Source organism: Manacus vitellinus, unplaced genomic scaffold (assembly GCF_001715985.3).
Source record: "Manacus vitellinus isolate BGI_N305 unplaced genomic scaffold, ASM171598v3 scaffold_40_pilon, whole genome shotgun sequence".
Classification (NCBI taxonomy): Eukaryota; Metazoa; Chordata; class Aves; order Passeriformes; family Pipridae; genus Manacus; species Manacus vitellinus.
The window spans coordinates 4,806,342-4,828,017 of NW_021940541.1; the positions used below are offsets into that span (position 1 = coordinate 4,806,342).

Sequence of the window (21,676 nt, forward strand, 5' to 3'; positions counted from 1 at the left end):
ACTCCTTATAGATATAGAGAGGACCATAAATGAAAGGTTTGCAAAAAGATAGTTACAAGTCCATGGTCCCTTTTCTTTGGGGAAGATTTAGGCAGAAGGTGTGCAGGTGGTGTGGTGCCATCCAGTGACACATCCTTGCTGTTCCTGGTGTGGAATGATGGAGTCAGAGGACTCTCCTGCCCTGGATCACAGCACACACTCCTGGAAAGCAGAAAGAAAAGGATGTTACAGCATCCTCCCAGTAAAACTGTGCCTGGAGTGGGGTTGGCTGGGTAGATAAATGGAGGACAGAGGACAAACTGGAGTTCAAGGTCCTTGCCTACAGCACATCACTGGAGACTGCAGGAATGTGAAGGCACTGGCAGTAGTTCAAGCTCCCTTTACTATCAGAGGCACTAATTTGGTTGCATGAAGCACTGCTGCCCATGCTAAGATTTGCTGCTGCAGCCCAATTTTTTACCTCATTACATTGGAGTCTGTCTCACTTTCTGTTCAACCTTGAGTCCTTTTATTAGATCTTATAGTATAGTTCAATTGGAAAGAGCCTTTAAGGGATTTTGAAATTCAACAATAATGTTTTTCCCCTGCAGTATTCCAGCTTTTGAATTGCAGGAAGGTGTTTGTTTAATTAGATCCAGGATAACCTGCATGAAAACAGTAAGGTGGTTTAATTTCATGCTCTGGCTTGTGAAGATTATGTATAGGAAGTGCATCTTTGTACTTTTTTTAGAGGTATAAATCTCACTTCTGGAATCTGTTGTATTTGCCTGGGTTTTAAGATATGGAATAGCTTCAGTTTCTAGACAGACCCTTGTTTTTGAACAGGTCTCAGCAAACTACACACAACTGAAATGTTAAATTTTCAGTACATTTAAACATCTTTATTACTAATTTAACATTAAATGATAAAGAATCTCCAGTATTTGTGTATGCTTCCTATATGCATGTACTCATATCTTGGATCATAGAGGGGTTTGTGTTGGAAGGGACCTTTTAAAGTTCATCTGCTCCAACTCCCCTGCAATGAGCATCTTATTCCTTTGTCACTGAAAGCAAGAACCAACATCCATGTTTTACCAAATTGGTTACAAAAACGATCTGCAAAGTTAGAAATGCTGTAAAAATGGTCCTTATAGAGGAAGCACTGACTGAGCCTTTGTAATAGTGCTGCTTTCCTTGTGCCAGTGAAATAAAAAGCAAACTTATTTTGGAGTACACTGACACTTTTCTTTCAAAATGAAGGAGAAAATTGTACCAAGACTCATGGGATGGGTGAAAAATACCTTTTGTTGCATAAAAATGGATGGTTTTACATGCAAATTGTTGGAACACAAATGATGGAACAAACAAGAGGCTTGTCCTTGAAGCTTATTTTTTTAAAAGTACTCTGATTTCCTGAGCCAGGTTAGCCAGTCTGTGCAATAGATGGACCAGATTTCTGTAGAATTCCAGTATACATGAATATTAATAAGAAAGCTGTTAAAAGAGGCTCTTAATCACTTTTATTTAAATTTCAAGTCTGGCAGTTGGCAGGACAAGGCACAAAAATGAAAGTATTTTTAAGCCTGACGTGGTGTTGTGCATTTTGGTGATTTGTTTGGTTGGTTTTTAAGTATTAATTTTCAGTTTATTATGTGTGGGGGTTTTTTAAAACATTAGTTTGGAGTTCATGATCTTCATATTTTACATTTTAGAGGTCTAGTCCTTTTAAATAGATCAAGAGCCAGGTAGCTGTAAAATATTTCACTATGAAGAGGTAAAATAACTGTAAGAATCGTATTCAAATGTAATTAGTCTTTTCTTTCCTTTCACAGAGAAATTGCTTTTACTAGGCAACTTCATGAAAAAGCTCCTGATCTCTGTTTTTATTATATGGGTTTCTACATTCATTCGTGCCCCAAAATGAGGTACAAGGTAAAGTGTGTTTTTACATATTTCCTTAGTGTACTATTATTCAAAGCTTTTGACAGTGCTCACAGTAATATAATATTTTGTTAGTGTCCTTTTGGATTTTAATGTAGGCTTTATATGGTTAAATGTGAATGTTGGTTACTATTTAACTTGGCTTAGGATTTTTATTTTTTTTTTTTAATTTAGCTGCGTGTGCTGTTTGTTCCAGCTTGGCTTAAGAGCAGTTCACATGGAGAACTTTTCAAGAGTGTCAGATAATGGTTTGTCATTGGCTTACCTGGTTATCTTGTGTTTACAGTATCTCTTCCAGTAGACTGCAATTCTCCCTTTTTTGGGTTTGCATATTTATGGAGCTGTTGCTCGGTGACCAGAGGCAGTGATAAGATGCCTTCGTGGTCTTGGCTGTGCTTGGGCTTTTCCTCCTTGTTTTTTTTTTAAAGATGGGGGACTTCTCTACCCCTGAGATCAGTGAGAAGTTTAAGGAGCAGCAGTTTTGAGCCAGGTAGCAGATTTTTGAGGAGGGGACCAGGAGAACCCCCAGGATGTTGAGGGTGACCACTCTGTCACCAACCCTCCTTTGTAAAACCCTGTTGGCTTCAGCTCAGTTTAGACCTGAGTGCTTAAGAGTGTCTTTCCTCTCTGTCTTAGATCTTTTCTCTGGAACTGTATCATTGCTTTTGAATATTATTATGATACAATTCCAAGTACTGAACATTGATAGCAATTTCCTGAACATTTGCACGTTTATATCTGTTAATAATGTGAAAAGATAAAAAGCTCACAAAATCTAGAGTAAGAGGTGCAGTGTTTTCATTCCCTTTTTTTTCCCTCAAAGTGTGCTAGAAGTCTGTAATATTTTCAGCTAGTTTGCAAATACCCAAAAAATTGTGAGGCTCACTAAAAGTGAGGGTTGTGAAGGAAAAACCATTTCAGCTTTTTTTATGGTCTACACTCCAGGTGACCACAAGGATTCAGTCTTCTGAAAATAACAAATAACAAATCCCTCCCTCAGATTTTTTTTAGAAGATGTTTGTCTGTGTGTGTGTGTCCCTTTTGCCAGTTTGAATTTATCATGTACATCTGCTGGCCAAACAAAGAGAATATTAAGTTTGAGGGAAGCAAATGGGTTGGAAATGAGTTGGAAAGCGCCGCCTCTGCCATTGAAATCATCTTGCTGTCACATCACCAGCTTGAACCACAGGTTCTGATTACTTTCTCTACTCTTTGGAGGTATTTTAAAAGTTTGGGATGAGTTGTCCATGTTGAGACGCTGCAATTTAACATCTTTTGTCTGTTCTACAACCTGCAGGGTTCAGGACTTGTAAAAAGAATGCCTTTGGTTTGCCAGGGCACTTAGGAAAAGAAACAAATCTGGCTATAATGGCAAAAAGTGTTCCAGTTCTGAAAGATGTCATGGTTAAGAAACTTTGGGTTCAGCTGCTTGTAGTGTTTTATTAAAAACATGAACTTTGTATACGTGGATTAAATAAATGTAATAAAGTAGCCAGCAAACTATTTAAATACAAATTTTAATTGCTAAACTCAAGAGCCACTATACATTGGTATTATTTATCCTAATGTGGTATCTGTTCTGTTGGGCCAGTGCTGGTATTTGGAAATGATTCCATCAGGAATATAAGATTCCCACAATGCTTCTGGATTTCATTCTTAAGTATTGGAAACGGAATAGATTATTGTGGGAGTATTTTACTTTTTGTTTCCCCCACAAAAGCTCTTTTTCTTCCCTTGCTTAGACTTAATGACTACCTGATATGACTGTGATTGGGTAGAATGTGCATTTTAGTCTCCCAGAAACCTGCACATGTCGTTGTGCTTGGGTAGTTCAAGCTGGGGCAGGGGCTGTGGGGGGAGAAGAAGAAAGCCTGCTCTCAGATAATTAGAACACACAGAGACGCACATAATGTATTGGCAGAGCAATAATTTAATAAATTAATTGCAATTCCATTTTATATTTCTTTTCCTGGGTGTATTTGCTTTAGAAGTAGCCAAAAGGAACGTGACTGAAAATCAAGTTGACGTTAATTCTGCGTGGTTCCACTTTACCCTCACTGAAATAATACACCGAAAACAAATTCTAAAGCTAAGCTCTGAAATGTGTCTGGATAATGCCACTGCTCTTGGGAAGTGATTGGGAATGGTAAAGTAGGGTGGGCAAGTACTGACTTTGCAGATTAAGTAATTTCAGTAATGCCTGCTTGACTTAGAGGCATTACATGCTGGAGACTTTGCTTTATTACAGTTTAATAGAGATGTTAGAGGCTCCCTTCCCTAAATGGTAATAAAATGGAAAGAATGAGAGGCTGTAGGCAACTGTTGTTAAACTGATGGCAGGTAAGGAAATTAAATAAAGGGGGGAAAAAAAAGAAGGAGCTGGAAAGCGAACCCCACTGGGGTTTTATCCTTTGCTTGTAATTTTCTTTGCAAATCTTATCTTAGAATTTTTAGAAAGGGAGGCTCAGCACAGTGTCACTTCTCTATACAAGCAGTATAAAATTATACAAAATTTATTACAGTGGAGTCATGGAATTCGGGAAATCTTTGAAAATTTTCCTTCTCCTAGTGAGAGTGATCATTGGAAATGCCTGAGCTGACACTTGCATTTGATTTTTGATGGCCATGCAGTACTAGACAACTTCTAGCAAAGGTGCCTGGGCTTGGCTACTGGTTTTTACCAAACAGCTGAGTCTCTTCCTGCTGGTTAAAGAGGGATGAATTGGGATGCATAAGGAACAGGGACTTCAGGATGTTGATTTAAGGAGGTTGGAAGTGTTCCCCTTTGCATGGAGTAAAACTCAGTCTGCTGTACAGGATGTGTTTGGAGTAATTGGGAATCTGTTCCATGAGCTGTTGTATTCCTCTTACAATGTAAGACTGATGTTTTAATGTTGTGCACATGAGGGCATGGCTGGACATTTTGGTTTGGAATGCACAGGACTGGAGCTGTGGATGTCCAGCAGCAATCCTTAAAGCCTTGCTCTGCAGGGGTACCCTCTTGCAATGCAAGCTGTAGACATCTCTTCTGGATTCTGACTTTTTGGGGTATGTAAAGTAGTAGTCAGACATTGTTTTTTAAATCATTGGTAATATCTGATCATACATAGCAGTGTCTGGTGTTTGGTATAACAATGGCATCATTTTAATTTTTAATTTGTTATAATATTGTGGTATAAAATTTGGCAGCTGCTGAATATTTTTAGCTACAACTGAACAGGTCAGAGGCTAAACTGGCAGAGAATATGTGGAGATTAGTGTGTGACCTTCTCATCTGAAGGATTATCTTTCCACAAATGGTACAATTTGTGGCATGAATACTGTGTAATCCAATGGAAGATTGGAGGCCTGAGTGTCCTGGAAGCCAATCCCAAGTCAGGATTCCTGTGGCTCAGTAACAGAGTTGAAGAATTCTGCATTATCAGGCAGGAAGATGAATGGTTAGAGTGTCATGTAACCCATGGATCAGACATAATTACAGAGGTTTTTAAAAATAAAGCTTCCTTTTGACTCACTGTTCCCATTCCTTTTGTCCCCAAGCAGCCTTGGCATGGATTGCAACGGGATTTTGAAACAGTGGAGTCCCAGGGAAATCACTTTAAGATGGGACAAGGGAATATATTGTGACATTTAGACTATTTTTTAGTTCCCAGCTTCTCTCAGATTTCTTCTTGTGTATGGGTTAATATTTATAAACTGGTAAAATCTACATTAAATTGAGACAAAAGGATTTCTGTAGTCCTGTTGACTCTTAATATGGAAAAATCCTAGGAAAAACCTGAAGCAATGGCTTTGTTCCATTTTTTTCTGGGTAGGTTGGGGTAATGCAACATTAAAATGGTTCTCTGAAGGAATTCATGACCTTGTGGTAAACCTTCTCAGACTCTGTTAGATGTGGTGGGTCTTACATTGGAAAATAGTCTCCTGGAAAATTTTCCAGGAGTCATAAGATGCAAAGTCTTTTTCTTAATGCATTTTAGAGTGTGTGATCAAATTTTAAGAAAGTATTTTCCTTTCAGATGAGGTTGGTCTCAGGGTTAAGTCCTATATGTGTACTTGTTAATGTTTTTCACTTAAAGACACTTTTTTACAATCATATTTATAGAATTACAGAATTAAAAGAAGCACCTTTAGCAAGCAGCCATATCAGAGAGATGTTTGAGATGACCTTGGATTTTTTTCCTCTACTAATATTCTGCTTTATCTTGCATCTTTCAAGTCAAAAATTTTACTCTATGGCTCTGTGTTAAGAGTTCACATTTTCCAGTCACTACTGAACTCTTTGAGATCCTTTCTGTTCTTTCCATTGCAGTCCTTTGCTGATTTTGAGTCTCATGGTGGGTGACCCTAAACAGGTGTTGGGTTTGTTTCTGGTGTAGTTGCTGCTGTATTTGCTTTTGGGCCCCTGTTGACGTTTAAATAATTTTCTCCTCTTAAGTTTTTGTGTTGGGAAGGATTTGTTGGTGACATTTTCTAGGTGAGTTTCCTTAGTCCTGGGCTTTGTGAGGTTTCTTCTGTGTCAATATTTGCACATAAATACTGCAGTTGGAGCTTGTGTCAATACTTATTTTGGTCAATAATCTGCTTTCCCTGAAGCCACTGCACTGATGCTGGTAAATAACTCTCAGTGTACTTTGAAGTGCACAACAGATTTAATGTCTTCTTGCTGTGTTATCTCTGTGTGCCATTTTAAGACCATTCTATGATGTGAAGAGGTGTTTTGACTGAAGCCTTTATCCAGACTTGTATGCAGGCCAAAGTAAATGGAATTATTTCAAACAGTCTCCTTCAGTATCAAGTCATGGCCAGACTTCAGATAGATGGAATACTAGAAAGGGCCCTGAGATGTCAAAAAAGAAACAAAAGGCTGATTCAACTGTGATTAATCATTCTTAAACTAAATACCTCGGACTGACTGTGGTCCTGAGCGGTGCCCCTGGAATTTTATGGCACTTGAGAGCCAATTTCTTTGGCTGCTTTCAGGAATTTCAGCATCACTCCTCCTGCAGCAGCACAATGGGTCCAGTGGTAGCCTGGACATCCACAGGATCTGCAGAGGTCTGGCTCATCCCTGCTTGTCCAGACCCTCTCCTCATATCTGCCTGTGGAATTTAGTTAACCTTTCCAATAAGCTGGGATTTGCTGTGCAAGCTGAAATGGGTGAGGGAAGGAGCCTTAATGATGTGACTCACAGTGATCCTGTGGGATTTTGGGAGGGGTGAGCACACACTGTCGTGGTTCTGCCATGGAGCAGCAAACAGCTTTGCTTCATGTGTCACCAATTCCACACAGAGTCCTGGTACTTTTACACCTCTGTGCATGGGCTATTTATTCAGTATTATTGAAGTTGCTACCAGCTGTCAGCCTCCTTTTCTCACTGGTATTACTATTTAGCTTGATAATGGGAAAATATTATGAGCTGGGAGTAGTTTGGAGGACTGGAGATGCTCTGCTCAAGTCTGTTAGCACGTGAGCTAGTGGCTTTTCCAGGATTAATGTTGTCAGTTCACAGGAATAAATCTGCATTCCAATTAGTACAAAACAATTTGTTTTGTTTTTCTTTTTAATAAACAGGTCATAAATAGTCAGCCAAACATCCTGAAAAGCCAGTAGTTGTTACAGATTGCCAGGTTGTTGTTTGCAATACCATTTAATAATAAAGAAATGAAATATCTGCATTGTAAAACCATTATCTACTCTAAGAAAGCAATAAAAGTTGTGACAACACAGTGGTTTTGCTTTTTTTGGCAAGACTGTTGAAAAGAAACAGCAAATAATATAGACAAAAACATATAATAATAAAGCCCTGAAAATTATAAATTGTACAAGTAGGGGGGGATAATCCCTGGTTTTGTCTTGTTGACATCACTTTTAACTCTCTCCCTCCTTCCTTCCTTCCTTCCATTTCCTCACTGCACTTCCCTACTGGTTGGGATACTCCCCTACATGAGCTTCAGCAGCTAAAATTGAACATAGATTTCTTCAGAGCTCTGACCTTACCCAGTGTGTTCCTTCTAATGGTTTGGGTTGGTGTCTAAGGAGAAAAAGCCTACTCTGAATTATATTGGGCTTCAGGCATTAAAACCCAAAGGGATTTTGAGAAGTCTTTAGAAGCAGCCAAGACTTCCAAGAGGATTTTGGATGATTGATTCAGTGTATGTGTTAAATGCTTCTGAAAATCAAGCTGCTTTAATACTCCTTCAAAGTATGACTAATGCAAAAAGTCCTTATCTCTCTACATGTATTTTATCAACTGTGTTTTGACTGGAACATTGGATGTCTGGTTTTTGGATCTGAGAAGTCAGGTGCTATAGTCAGGATTCCAGTGTCCTTTCAGCTTAATGCTCCCCTCTTCTTTTTTTACCTTTTTTTTCCCTTTTGTTTCTTTCCTTCCATAAAACCTTTCTCCTTTCACCTCTCCTTATCTGGAAGCCCACACTAAATAAATGGAACTTAACATGTTGGAATAAAGAACTCTGAGAATGTGGGGCAGAATAAAAACACCACGGGGAAAAATTATAGATGTTCTTGATGTAATGCTAGTGATAAGTATTTAAAAGCTTTTCTTTTTGACTTTTGGCAGCTTCCTGCAAAGTGTTTGAGGATACTTTCTAGGTTTCTTTTTTCTTAAAGACATCTAGAGACAGGTTGTGAAAATTACATTATTATGAGCATCAACAAGCAGAAATAAGGAGATGCTCCTGCCATAACTGAACATTAACAGGGGATTTCCAGTGAAAATGTAATTATCTAGAGCAGAATTGCAGTTTCCATGTTGTATTCATAGCAGGTAAGCATAGTGAATGCAATTACTCAATCACTTTATTTTTTTCCTAAGCTATTGGCTTTTACTGTGTGTGATTGGTAAATTATTACACTTTTTCCTCAGTGCAAGTGTTGAAGCTGTGCCAAATTTCACACAGCACTTGCAGGGCTAAAAACCAATTGCAATCCCGTTTTTCTGCTAGAAGCAAACACAGATCCCAGCCATGTCTTTTTGCTTAACTTTATTTTTCCTGCTAAAATATTTTGAATGGTGACTTTTTTTTTTTGACTTGTCATTTAGAACTCCTTAGGGAGAAAAGTGAACCTGTCCCTGGGGTTTTATTTTTCTGATATTGGAAATCTGGATTTCTTTCCGTTGTTTATTTGAAGTCTAGCAGAAATGAAGTGAAAATAATAATCATATTTATACCTGATTGTATTATTTATAGACTTGTATTAGGGCAGAAGACTTTGTTCTACTGCTGAAGTGAACAAATCTCATTACTGCCCCTTGAGAAAATAAACATGTGTCCCAAAGCAGAAATTTTGGAGTGTATGTTGTACAAATATTGAAGGAATTGTGTCTGAAAGTAATTTTCAGAGTGAATTTGTATATGAGGAATGTCCTTTCTACAGTTTCCTCTGTATACCTGGAACTTGGTCTTTGATTGCAAAACAAATGTCTTCAAGTTGAGTAAACTTTGGTTTTGTTGAGTTGAGTAAACTTTTCTTCTCTATACTGGAGACATAAATGTTACTATGTCTAAAATTATTTGCTAATTTGTGTAAGACTTTAGCCAACTAAAATCTTACCTCATTTTCATTAAAGCCCAATAGTAAGAGATGTGGTTTGTTAAATTGTTGGCAAGTTCTGTACTGGTGGATGTTTTCTGAGTTACTAGAGACAACCTGACTGCCTCTGTCAAAAGGAGCTGCTAAAAAGATTTATTCAGGGTCATGTTAATAAACCTCAGGCAAACCATCTTCTGAATGATAGTAGCTGGTAGAAATTTATCATGTCTAATTCATGACTCTGCATAGTCTTAAATTCACTGCTTATTGCTGACTTACTCTAAATCTTATTTGAAGGCTCATTTGGGGACTCCATAGTAACCATTAGCAATTAAAGAGAGAACTGTAAATTGTGAAATACAGAGACAAAAGAGGTGTGGGCTTTGTTTGGTTGGTTTTCTTGGATTTTTTTATTATTATTTTTGTGAGGGGGAATAATACACCTCACAATTCACGTGCCTTTAGTTTTTCTGCTTCGTCTGAGGAATGAGATCACAATTCCCATTTCAGAATTTTCCAGTTACGGGTCTATAAATCCATTAGTCCTTGCTAGCAAGTGTAAGAATGCATGGAATTAAGTGTGCTGCTTTGTCAGCTTCACTTCATTTTTTGTTGATTTAATAATTTTGGATGATCTTCAAACACTACTTAACACCCTTTACTTCTGAATTTTGTCTCTGTTTATGGGACATTCCCAAAAGTGAGTGAATTTGAATATGGAGAGATGGACGTCCACAGCACTATTTATGAAGATGCTCTTCACTTTTCCTATCATAGTCCCTGTGTGAAGTTGTCCACAGCCAGGCCAGTTTTCAGGGCAAAATATTAAAGTCCTAGAGAAAAATCAGCACTTCAAATGTGTCACTGAAGTCATTGAAACACTGGTTACTTTTATCAGTGCACCACATTTATTGAAGGTGGCAACACTTGGACTGTTGGATCTCTCGTTTAACTTCAGATCCAACTGCTCTTATTTTTGCAGTTTTGCTGATGATATTAGCTCTAATTAGGCAATATTGTCAAGTGGAATTTATTTGGTCTGAAAGCCTGGAGCTCCTGCTTTTCCTGGCTCTGCCGTTTTTCACTTGTGGTCTTTACAGTAGGAGCTGGCTGACAGGCCACTTAATCTGCAGGAGATGGTTTTTTCTCCAATTTTCCAGGAAAGATTTAATGGGAGATACTTTAATGAGGCCTGGTTTAGCTAAGACCTCATTAATTTTAGGGGTATCACAGTACATTTCTCTGAAGTGTTACGTTTAATCTAGATGACAATTCATTACTTTGAACGATTATTTTCTTTGTCTGAGTTTGTTTAGCTGCCAACTGCACTGAGTCTCCAAGTAAAAGTATAATTAATGAGCAAAAAGTTCTCTTATTTATCCTCAATCTTTATATTAAACACAGTGCTTCTCACAGTCTAGTATGCAAAAAGTTCAGCATCAGTGTTTGGATGGGAAGGAGACCCAGAATTCTGTAGAAGTGAGTGATTTGGAGCCAGGAGGGAAAAGTGGAATCACACATTATGCACTTCATCCCTTTTCTGCAGCACAGGTTCAACTCTATTTGTGTTAACCTTTCAGACCTGCTGGACATGTGTGTCAAAAGCCACATCTCTGGGTGTCAGTTGTATACTTATATATTCTTGTGCTTTAGTGGTCTTCCCATTGAAATTCTTTTTCTTAATGTCTGCTCTGAACTCTTCTTCCTAAAGAATAATAAATATTATAATTTCTTTTATGGTTATTGTGTTTGTGGGGTTTGTTTGCAACACCCCTTTTTTTTTTGAACCTGATGGCTATCAACATATGTCTTCATGAGCTTCTCTGATTCTTGCTAAAAATCCCAACCAACCCTCCAGCAAAAATACCCCTCAATTCCTTCTTTTCTTAAAGTCTCATTTTTTTGTTTTTTTGTCATTTTTTTAAGCTTTTCATCACTTTTTTTTTAAACCTTTTGTCACTTTTTTTTAAACTTTTTGTAATTTTTTTTAAGCTTTTTGTCTTTTTTTTTTTTTTTTAAGCAGTCTAGAAGATTTTTATCAACTGATGTATTTCTGTCTTAGAGAATGGTGGCTAAAATTAGGCCCTCAGATGCTGAGATCAGCTTCTAACACTTGTCTGTGTCACATGAGTTACTGCCTTCATTGTGCTAAGGAAGATGGTAAGCTCTGGAGGCAAGGAGGAAGGGGGGAAAGGAGAAAAAAATGGGAATTGTGCAACTACAAAGTTTTCAGAATGGCCTAAATTGGGATGTGGGCTGAGTTATTTTTAGTGTCAAGGTTTGTAACTACGTGACTATGAAAGCACATGTGTGTAGGCTCTCCAATTTTTCTGCTGCCCATTCTGCTTTAGCTAAATCTGTGTTAAAAGTTTCATTTTTCTTTCTTTCAGGAAAGAATATTGCATTAAATGAGTTGACAAAACATAGAGGGCTTTATGGTTGTTCCTTACAGTGCTTATGGATGAGTTTTATGTTCCTTATTGTAATAAATTATTATTTATAGTACTGTAGTAAATACTGGAAGCGACAGCTCAAAGAAAGGCATAAATGAAGAATAAAACCCCAGAGCAAGGGTGTAATAGCACTGAGTTGCAGAGGATGGTAGTTAATCATGTTTTCACACATTCCCTGGTATGGGAGGAGCTTATTTCACGTTATCCTGTGGTAGCCACCACCGTTATTCAGATGCAATTAATTTAAAACTGAATTTCTGCTCTTTAATCCGGACTAGAGACAGTAGTTGAGGTTTGTGGGGCCTGGCAGGCTCTGGGGTGGTGCTGTGTTTTCACAGACTGTCAGGAGGGCACTGCAGCTCCCAGAGGTTGCTCAGAGCAGGGCCCCGAGCGGGAGGGTCAGTGGAGGAGCAAAATATTTTTGTTACAGCTTCTTTAAAGCTTTTTCTTAATCTAATAAAATCATTTCCCAAAGGCTTTCTAAGGTTACCTTACGGTGGAGACCTGGGACCTTGGTGAATTGTTGTCTTCTGAGTGTGAAGTTAGAAAAAAAACAACCTCCCTCGCTGTTTCCAGACACTGCCCCGAGGTTTCTGCTTGTCCTGGGAGACTTAACCACTGCCAAAAACTTTATTTGGTTTAGTTGTTTTCATCTGAATAACTGAACTGTTCTGAAAGGAATGACTGAAACTGTTCAGAGTAGTTATTTGCTGTGTTAGATGTGTCGGATAATTTGGGGATTCTCACTAGAAAAATTTCAAGGGAGTAGACCATCTTTTTTCGTAGCATATGATACTGTTTGCTCCCTCCCCTTTTCTTGTTCGGAATAAAAATGTTTTCAGAAGTAACACTGAGCTGGAATGACACAAAAAAAGGGTATGAAAATGACTCCATTGTCAATTAATTGAAGAAGGGTGGGATCGTGGAGCAAAAGTACATAGGACCCAAATTCTCTGTTCATCCCAACAAAAAAATGGGCTGTTGTTCTATGAATGGACAGAAGACAAGATGAGCTTTTTGTTCCACTGATCTATCGATTTTATTTATTTATTTAAGCTATTAAGGCTACTGTTCTCAAGGGCTGCTTAATGCTGGTATGATCAGTATGGTTGATCCATGATACATTCTGTGATTTAATTTTTTTTAATACATTCTTTCTGTTTTAGTTTTTACCAGTTGGCATTGTGTGGCTTGCTATTAACTGCTTTTAATTATCTTCAGGGGGAAGGGAGGAAGGTGGAGAGGTATTATTATTGATCCTCTCTGCATCCTCCATTTATTTCATTTATTTCAGTGAAGGATCTGAATAAAATGTAGTGCCAGAGAGCCCGTCCCAAGTTCTGCCCCTGCTTCTCAGTTTGGGCAACCTGAGGCTGCTGTGCAGGAAGATCAGGGGGAGAAGCTCTCCACAGGGAGAAGCTTTGGGGCTTCTCCACCACAATTCCTTCTAAAAACTGGGTGTGGCACTGAGAAAGGACCCAAAGGGCAGCACCTGCACAGCCGAAATTATTGCAAGATGGTATTTTATGTGTTTCTCATAAATGTTTGTGTGCTCCCAGTAGAGCTCAATTTGAAAGCCCTGAGTGAAACTTTATGGCAGCAGATAAATTGGTTTCTTTTTCAGAACTGTATATTTATTTGCTGTTTATTGTTGATGATGGTTTAATGGATTTATAAGCACAAAATGATTTTCTATCAGTGGAAGAGTATAAAGAAACTGAACTTTAAATGCCTTCTTGATCACATTGATGACTTGTTAGTCCTTAAATGCCTGCAATGACAGCCCTACCTTCTGATGCAGTTTTAAATGAGAGTTCATTTACCTGCTTTACTTCTGATGTGGGAAGAAGTTGGAGAAAAAATATACTGATATTCCTCAAGACAATAGTATTGAGTTGGAAAAGCTGTAAACTCTTATGGAAATATCTAAAATCTAGTACACTGCAGACTAAATTCTGTGTAAAGTGAGCTTTCTTTCATCTTTTTGCCTCTCTGGTGGTTTTGTCTTTAAAACAAAACCAAAGAAGAATAAGTGTGAACTTTCTCCCGAGAGGCTCTTAAAACTCCAGATATTGTTCCTTCCCTGAGATTTATGAACTTTTTCTGGGTTTTTGGCCAGATCTGCAGGGGGTGGTGGTGGAGTTGGAACGTGCCAGGCTTCTGCCAAGCCTCGTTCTCCCAGTAACCTCCCAGTAACCTCCCAGTTCCAGCTGTGCTGCTGCACATTGGAACAACCTCAAGTGCCACCAGGGCTGGACAGGAGGCAGAAACATTTTTGGCCACTGTTCTTTAGATGTGTAGATCTGTATTAAACTTACTTTGACTCAAACTTACTAAAGTTTTTGTCATTTAAACTTGTACTGTGTCAGTCTTTGTTGGCATGTCATGCTAAGCATGCAGGTGTTTATAATACTTTGTCCTCTATTCTAAAAGTGTGTTAAAGAGGCATGGAAGTGCATAAAGCTGCTTTCACATGTCAAGATATCCATGCACATGAGTGCAGGGTGGAGCTTTATTGATTTTCTAATAAACCAAGGTGATTGCCTGGGCAATTTTTAATTATTTTAACTCTGAAAGCGAGGACTGTAAAATGTTAGAATGTCAACAAAGTGCTTGACTTTTATAAGTGCAGTTGTAATTTTAATACTCCCCTAATCCTCTATTTGGGTGTATGTTTAATACACCCTTGAATTACCAGGTTTTGGTAAGATCAGGACTTAATCTAGCATGTAGTATAGTTACTGATTCCAGCCCATTTGCCTTCAAGCTTTAATGTGAAGGTGATTATAAAGAAAAGCTTACAAACATCTGGCATTAAGAGAAAACTGAAGTGTTGATGTTTCAGCTCAAAGGCTTTGGGGATAAATAATGTTAAACAGCCTGTTTTCCTAAACATGCAAGTAGACACTTGTGTACCTTGAAATGGCAGTAATTCAGATGAAAGCAGAATAGTGAATATGTTCTGACCGACCATGGAGGATGATGTTGGGCACTTGGACAGAGCTACTAGATGCAAAGCTGCATGCAGAATGACTGCCACAAAGTTTCCCACTGTAATTTCATTTTGTTCAGCTTTGTGTGATAAAAATGAACTTACTTGACAAGAATTTCAGTATTGTAAGTTTAATATTTTGTTTATAATTAAGGAGAGAGAATTCGTTCACCCTATGAGGGTGGTCAGGCCCTGGCACAGGTTGCCCAGAGAAGCTGTGGCTGCCCCATCCCTGGAAGTGTCCAAGGCCAGGTTGGACGGGGCTTGGAGCAACCTGGGCTAGTGGGAGGTGTCCCTGCCCATGGCTGGGAGACTGGAACTGGATGATCTTTAAGGTCCCTTCCCACCCAAACCATTCCATGGTTCTATGATTCCAAGATGATGGAAAGCTGGTAGGGCTTTTGGTGGCAGTTCAGATTCTTCTTCTTGCAGCACTGGGGCTGTTGGCTCTCCCAGGGGATATTTGTGTGGGATGTGGGGTGAACGTGGTGCTGCCTCACTTTGCACATTTCTGTTTTGGGAGACCACTTACCATCTCTTCACTGTTTTTGCAGTGAGGGCTTTGTCTCCTCAGTGAGGGCTTGGGTTCAACCTCGTGGTTTGTGAGCCCCACAGGCCAAGCTGCTCCCAAGGTGGGGTCGGATGCTCTCCCGCTGAGAACGGACTCCTCGGAGAGCACAGAGGGGCTTTGTTTGCAAATTCTCCTCTCCCAGAAAACAAAGCAGGCTTGTTTAACAAACACTTGACAAACAAAACGGACCTAAAATTAGAATGCTTATTTCATGAATGAAAGCTTACTATGAAAACAAACATTTCTGAGGACAATAGAAGAAAGTTCTTTCCAAGCCCACGTGTTTCGATGGCCCAGAATTCTTGTGCAGATCCTTGTTGATCTTTTGTACTGATAGCTCTTGCTTTACTTGCTGTTAAGGTTTAAGTTCTAACACATGCTTGGAACACTGTGGTAATGTGAGCCTTTTTATTTATTTATTCAGTTTTTAATCTGCAGATGTAAGGGAGACAAGTAGGTTTAGATTTTTTGGCAGAGGTGACTTAGCCTGGTAATGTAAACCTTAGACCCTTAGAGACTGAGATTTATCATTGCCTTATTGTCTCCTTCAGATTTCTAGTCTGAATAATATCTTTTCGTGTGTGTTAGGGATACATTAACTTGAATTTCACAATATTATTTATTCAAAAGCCTGCAAAATTGTTTTTACTGATAAACTTTGCTGTTGTCTCCCCTTTGTCCTGCAGTTTTCTATCCTAAAATTACTGTTAACACCTATTTATATGTATGTGCCACTGTTGTTGAGGTTGTTTCTTCAGTAATAGGCTATGGATATTTCTTTGATAAATGACTAAAAGTAAATTATTTGGCTTGTACTAGTTTTATTATTGTTGGACTTTAAAAAAACCCTTGTCTAGTGTACTATATATTGATAGAAAGCCTTAAAGTTAAAAATCTTGTACTGTTCTGAATTATAGATTTCAGAATATTATTTCTTGCTCTTAGATGTATGAAAGCAAATAGAAATGAAAAAAGCTGGAGGGGCAATTTTTGAAGTGACATCGCTTTTCAACATGATTTAGTGGCCTAAATCCTATAAATGCTTTTGAAAATCCCACATAGCATATCTTAATCTAAAGCCAACATCACACATCTGAATTCTTAATTAGGAGTATATTTCAACTTGTGAATATCAGCGTTGCACAATTTGCAAGGCTGTCAATTAGTCTGGTATTTATTATGTCTTGAAATATTCCACAGGCTGAGTCGGTAGCTGGGGCATGAAGGTGAAATATGAAATTATTTATTCAGTGTAAGGCTCCCACCAGCCCAGACTTCCTTGGGTAGGTCTCACTTTCTTGCCCTCAGAGTCTAGTCTGCGTGGATTTTTGGCAAGTTCTGTGTGGTTTTGGCTGAGTTTTGTGAAACCAGAGGCTGGAGCAGGACTTTGGGGAAGTCTGGTACAGTGGTGGGATGGGTCTGGGCAGCCACAGAGGGACCTGACCCATAAGGCTGAGCAGAACAAGGGGCTCTGAGTGTTTGGGGGCTCCTGAGGGGTTGAGTGGGATGAAGGGTTGGGTTTTGGAAACTGTGGAGCTCCAGGGAAAACTGCTGAGAGTCATTGGAGAGACACCAGGAGAGGTGGGAAGAGCTTGGGCACTGGTGAGAGCTGGTGGCTGCCTGGGAAAATGGACTTGGAAGTAACCACAGAACTGTGCTGGGGAGTTCTGAAGGTCAACATAATGGCAAAGAATTGCCCAAAACCTTAGAAATCCAGGGAAATTGAGGGGCAGGAAGAAACACAGGTTTCCATGTGCCCCCTTGGTGCTCAGTCCAGAAGCCGAGAATGTGCAGTTGGATTAAGTTGCAAGAGCAACACGTGTGTGTGCATGGATAGAAAGAGGAAATTGGAGGCTTCATGATACCTGAAAAGTAAATATATAGAATTTACCTCCTTTCCTTTTGTGTTGTCTTGTAGAGTTGTTGTGTTAAAAAGGTGAGAAAAACCAGACTGGAGTTGAAGTCAGTCATGTGAGTAAGAGTAGCAGGTTTGACAAAGTAATTTCTTGTAATTATCACAGAAGATTAAAAACATTGGTTTACTGTTTGGTACATCATAACCAGCATCAATGTTTTTATAAAATAAAAATAAAAAATTATGCACCCTGCCCTCACACCCATTTCTGTTGTGCTGGTACTCTAGTTGTGGTGAATTTAAGTTTTTTGGTTCCCTGTGCAGTTGTACAGAAAAGAAAACATTAAAACATACTCACTTTCATTAAAATTCTATCAATTTGTGTTTGTCTGTTAGATAAAGATGGTGTGTAGTGTTTTTACTTTGATAACTACATGGTAGAAACCTCTTTGACAGGGAATTCATTTAGCTTTCCTGTGGAATATGTCTGTAAGCTACAGAGGAATGCTGTTCTTTTAGATATGACTCCAGCTAGGGAAGTATTAATGAATGTTTAAGCTATTTGATATCAGTGTGACAATTTTGTGCATGCAAAGCGTGTCTATGATCTATTAGGTTGGGCATATTTTTCCCAGTAATTACTTCACTTTATGTTAAATATGAGAAAATAAACTTTAATACTTAATTTCATACATTTAATTTAATGAACTCAAAAAATATTGTCAGTTTATGGCAGCCCTTCAAGAGAAAGATATGGGATCCACACGATTGAAATACTCAATTCTTTTTCTCTTTTTTTTTTTTTTTTTCTCCTTTTGCTTCTTGCAGCTGCCAAAATAAACTCCTTTTGAGATAGACCTAAGTCAACAAGAGTTGGTGTGTCTCTAATGAAACATTCCTCTTGAGGCCCCTACTTGGGTTTTATCTTTGGGCCATAGTTTTTTTTTTAGTCTCAAGTTAATGCTGGGGTCTCCTTAAGAATTTCTGCTGCAGATTCAAAGTAAACAAGTTCCATTTCAGTAATCATAGGATTTTTATTCCTCCAAACTCTTTGATTTTTTTTTTTGCAGTAAAAAGACAATGCATATTACATTTTCTTCTGTAATATACTTGAAAAAATATCAAGTTGTTGAAAAAGTTGACTAAAATTCAGGGAAGCAAATAATGCTCAAATGTAGAAGTTTATAACTCTTCTTATTGTTTTCTACTCAAGTTTTCTCAAACTGTGCTACTTTTTTTAGCATTTTTAAGTAGCTTCTCTATGGACAAGGTGTATCCCAACTTCCACCTTCAGAAGAATATCTGGGTGGTACCATCTTTAATTAGCTTGTTCTCAACTGAATTTTTAATGGCCATTTCCAGTAAATGTTAGCTGATTTTAGGTATTTGATTTGAAGTCACAGAAGAATTTTCCCTGTGAAATGTTCTGAACACAAAGCTCTTTGAATTCATAGGGAAACTCAGTCTCTAGATGTGCACAAATATACTTGAATTAGAAATGTTCTTTGGAATCTCAGTCTTGTGTCGATGTCTCTGTTCTGCCAGTTTAGTATCACTGATACTAAATATTAATGACTTAGATAAAATGGCAATATTTGAAGCTATGCAATGTTTTGATGTTCTTGGTGGCAGTCTCTGGAATTCCAGCTAGGAATTTCAGCCAGTAGAGTTTTCCTGTAAGTACCATCTCATGGTACTTACTTACTCTTATTTTTGTACATCAAACACAAAGTTTATGTAACAACATAGAAAGCTAAAATTAGTTTCAATAATCTATTTTAATAAAATACCATTGTGTACAGCACAGATTAGCAGATATAAACAAAAATAGAAATAGTACTAAAAAAGGGAAAGGAACCTTGGGGAATATAAAGAAGACAAAATAGATACATCAATAGTATGTAAAAGTACTTAAAAACATGCTTAAAAAGTGACACTAATTTTATGTAAACTACTTTTGAGTAGCTCCATACTTGTAATATTTCTCTTTGTTTCTCACTTTCAGGAGTTGATTTCATACTTGTCTGTCATTTGGACATTATTATTTCAGCTTTGGATAAACAGTCAGCTGACTTAGGGCTGTTCAGAATCCATAAATTTGCTGTTCCCGTCATCCAAAGTCTGGAACCCAGGGGACAATAGCAGTTTCAGGGTAAATAATGCACCTTATTGGTGCATGAAGGGACCATTTTGTAATGTTTGTAGTGTTAGTTGTGTGAAACACCTTAAATGAGGCAAATTTAATCCAAGATTAAAAGTTTAATCTACACAGTGAATGCTACTAAAATCTAAAAATCGTAAATGTTGAACTTGTCTGTGTGTGTCTATCCATCTTTCTTAGAGAAAAATGAGTAAGAGGGAGAGAATGGGAACAGGCACAGCTATTTAATGTCCTGTGTCCCAGTTCAGAAATGTTTCTCTGCACTGGACACTCATTGCTTGAGTAGATTTCAAAATGCAAAGAATAGGAACATAAAATACTGATAACTGCCCACTCAAAGGTTATTCTGTAGATTATCTTTTCATAAGTATTCATTTAAATAGTGTGGGTATCTAATCATCAAGGAGATTATAAAAGTATAGTTTTTATGATGTAATTCCTGAAAATACAGATTTTTTTCTTTCCTCTTTTGTGCAAGCCTAATCACTGGCTTTATTCCAGATTTAGTGGCTTTGATATGGTGGCTTTAGAAAGAGAGAGTAGCTTTAGTTGCTTAGAACAAGTAATGGAAAACTCTCACTTATTGCTTTTTATAGATGAGAAAGAACAATCCCTTGGCAAGAAGTCTTGGAGGAGAGAGAGCAATGCCTGAAATAGTTGTCAGAGGATGCCCAGAGCTGTGTCTTATCTTTAGCTCTGGACAGTTGCATCCCAAGCTGATAAGAGCTGGACAGAGTTAGAGACTAGAGGGGAAAGGAAAAAAAGGCAAACCTGTCCCAGATGTTCCCATTTGCTCTCAATGGAAAGCAATTTTTTGTCTCCCAGCCCATGTTGGCTGTTTGACAGTGTCAAAAACAAGCTAGAAAGTGCTCAATATTTCAGATAATTGCTGTGAAAGAGGACAAGGTGAAAGCAACTATTTAGGGTGTACACTAAGTTATGAAAATAGCAGAATCCAAACAATCCAGGACATTGCTAGGATTAGCATGTGTTGACAAAACAAAGAAATAGTAATAGTTTCTGAAGGTGTTTTGAGGGGAGAGGGAAGTGTTTCTTTGGAAGTTCTTCTTTGCAGAGCACCATAGACAAATAAAGTGCTGAGATTTACCTTAAATCTCAGTGAAATTTAAAATAAACTGAATTTAATTCTGTTTCTGTGGTGGGCTAAGAGCATGTAGGCAGTTAATGGCCAAATAATTGCATGATAGTTGTAGGGATATTGAACATGAAACTCGGCTACCTTCCTTCTTGACTTTTACTCATTATCTTAATCTGTTTTACACTTACCTGAAATATTTTATTTACCTGAAGGACACTATGGAAACCTTCTGAAACACTTTTTTTCACCTATGTTCATTGAACAGCTAAGTATGACTATAGAGTCAATAATTGTAGGAAATTATTTGTTTTCTACGAGTTGTATGACATCTAAAACCAAGTGTCAGAAGTATTTTTGCTTTGGAAACAGTTTATGATTAGTTGTTTCTGTTAATACTCTACGTGGAACTGGGAAATAAACAGAAAAGAGGTGAAAGTTGGCAAATTATATACAAATTTGCTTTGATCAGTCAGTTTAAAGATCCATGAGGCACATTGAGAAAGAAAATACCAAAAATTGTAAACTGCCCCAAATAAGGGTTGGAACTAGATGATCTTGAAGAAGCCTTCCAACCCAAACCATTCTATGATTCTGTACTTCTGTTGGAAATACAATTTCAAATTATATTTACATTTCACTTTGTGGGAAACCAAGGAATATAGGAGAAGGTGGGTGTTTGCTCTGACTTTCCCTGTTTGAGGTGCCTTGGGGAGCACCTTAGAGCTCCCTGGCTGCCTGTAAAATTCCCATTGCAATGGTTTTGTGCCTCTGATGATGTAATGAAAAGGGTGAGAATCAGCACAGCTTTTTGAAGAGCAAAGACTAACCCTTCATGGATTTCTCTAAAGCAGTTTGAGTTCTGTGAGCTACGAAATGAATTGTGGTTGTTATTTGTAACATCTTTTAAGGATTACAACTCATTATTCTTTAATAAAACAGAAAGATGGCTGAGCTCTCAAAAATGCACCCCTGGGGTCCTAAAAATGTGGAGTGTGTAATTAAATCAGAGTTTGCAGTTTGGATAAAATCAACTTGTTTGATGCTGGCACTGGAGTACCAGGCAGC

At 38.0% G+C, this 21,676-nt stretch overlaps 1 protein-coding gene across 1 annotated transcript in view; it reads left to right on the plus strand.

Annotated features, from left to right (window-relative positions):
- Window positions 1-21,676, plus strand: part of ATE1 (arginyltransferase 1) — a 72,255-nt gene that overhangs the window by 25,000 nt on the left and 25,579 nt on the right. The window contains 1 exon segment of the mRNA XM_029962017.1: window positions 1,815-1,914. Within this exon segment, the coding sequence (XP_029817877.1) occupies window positions 1,815-1,914 (100 nt within the window).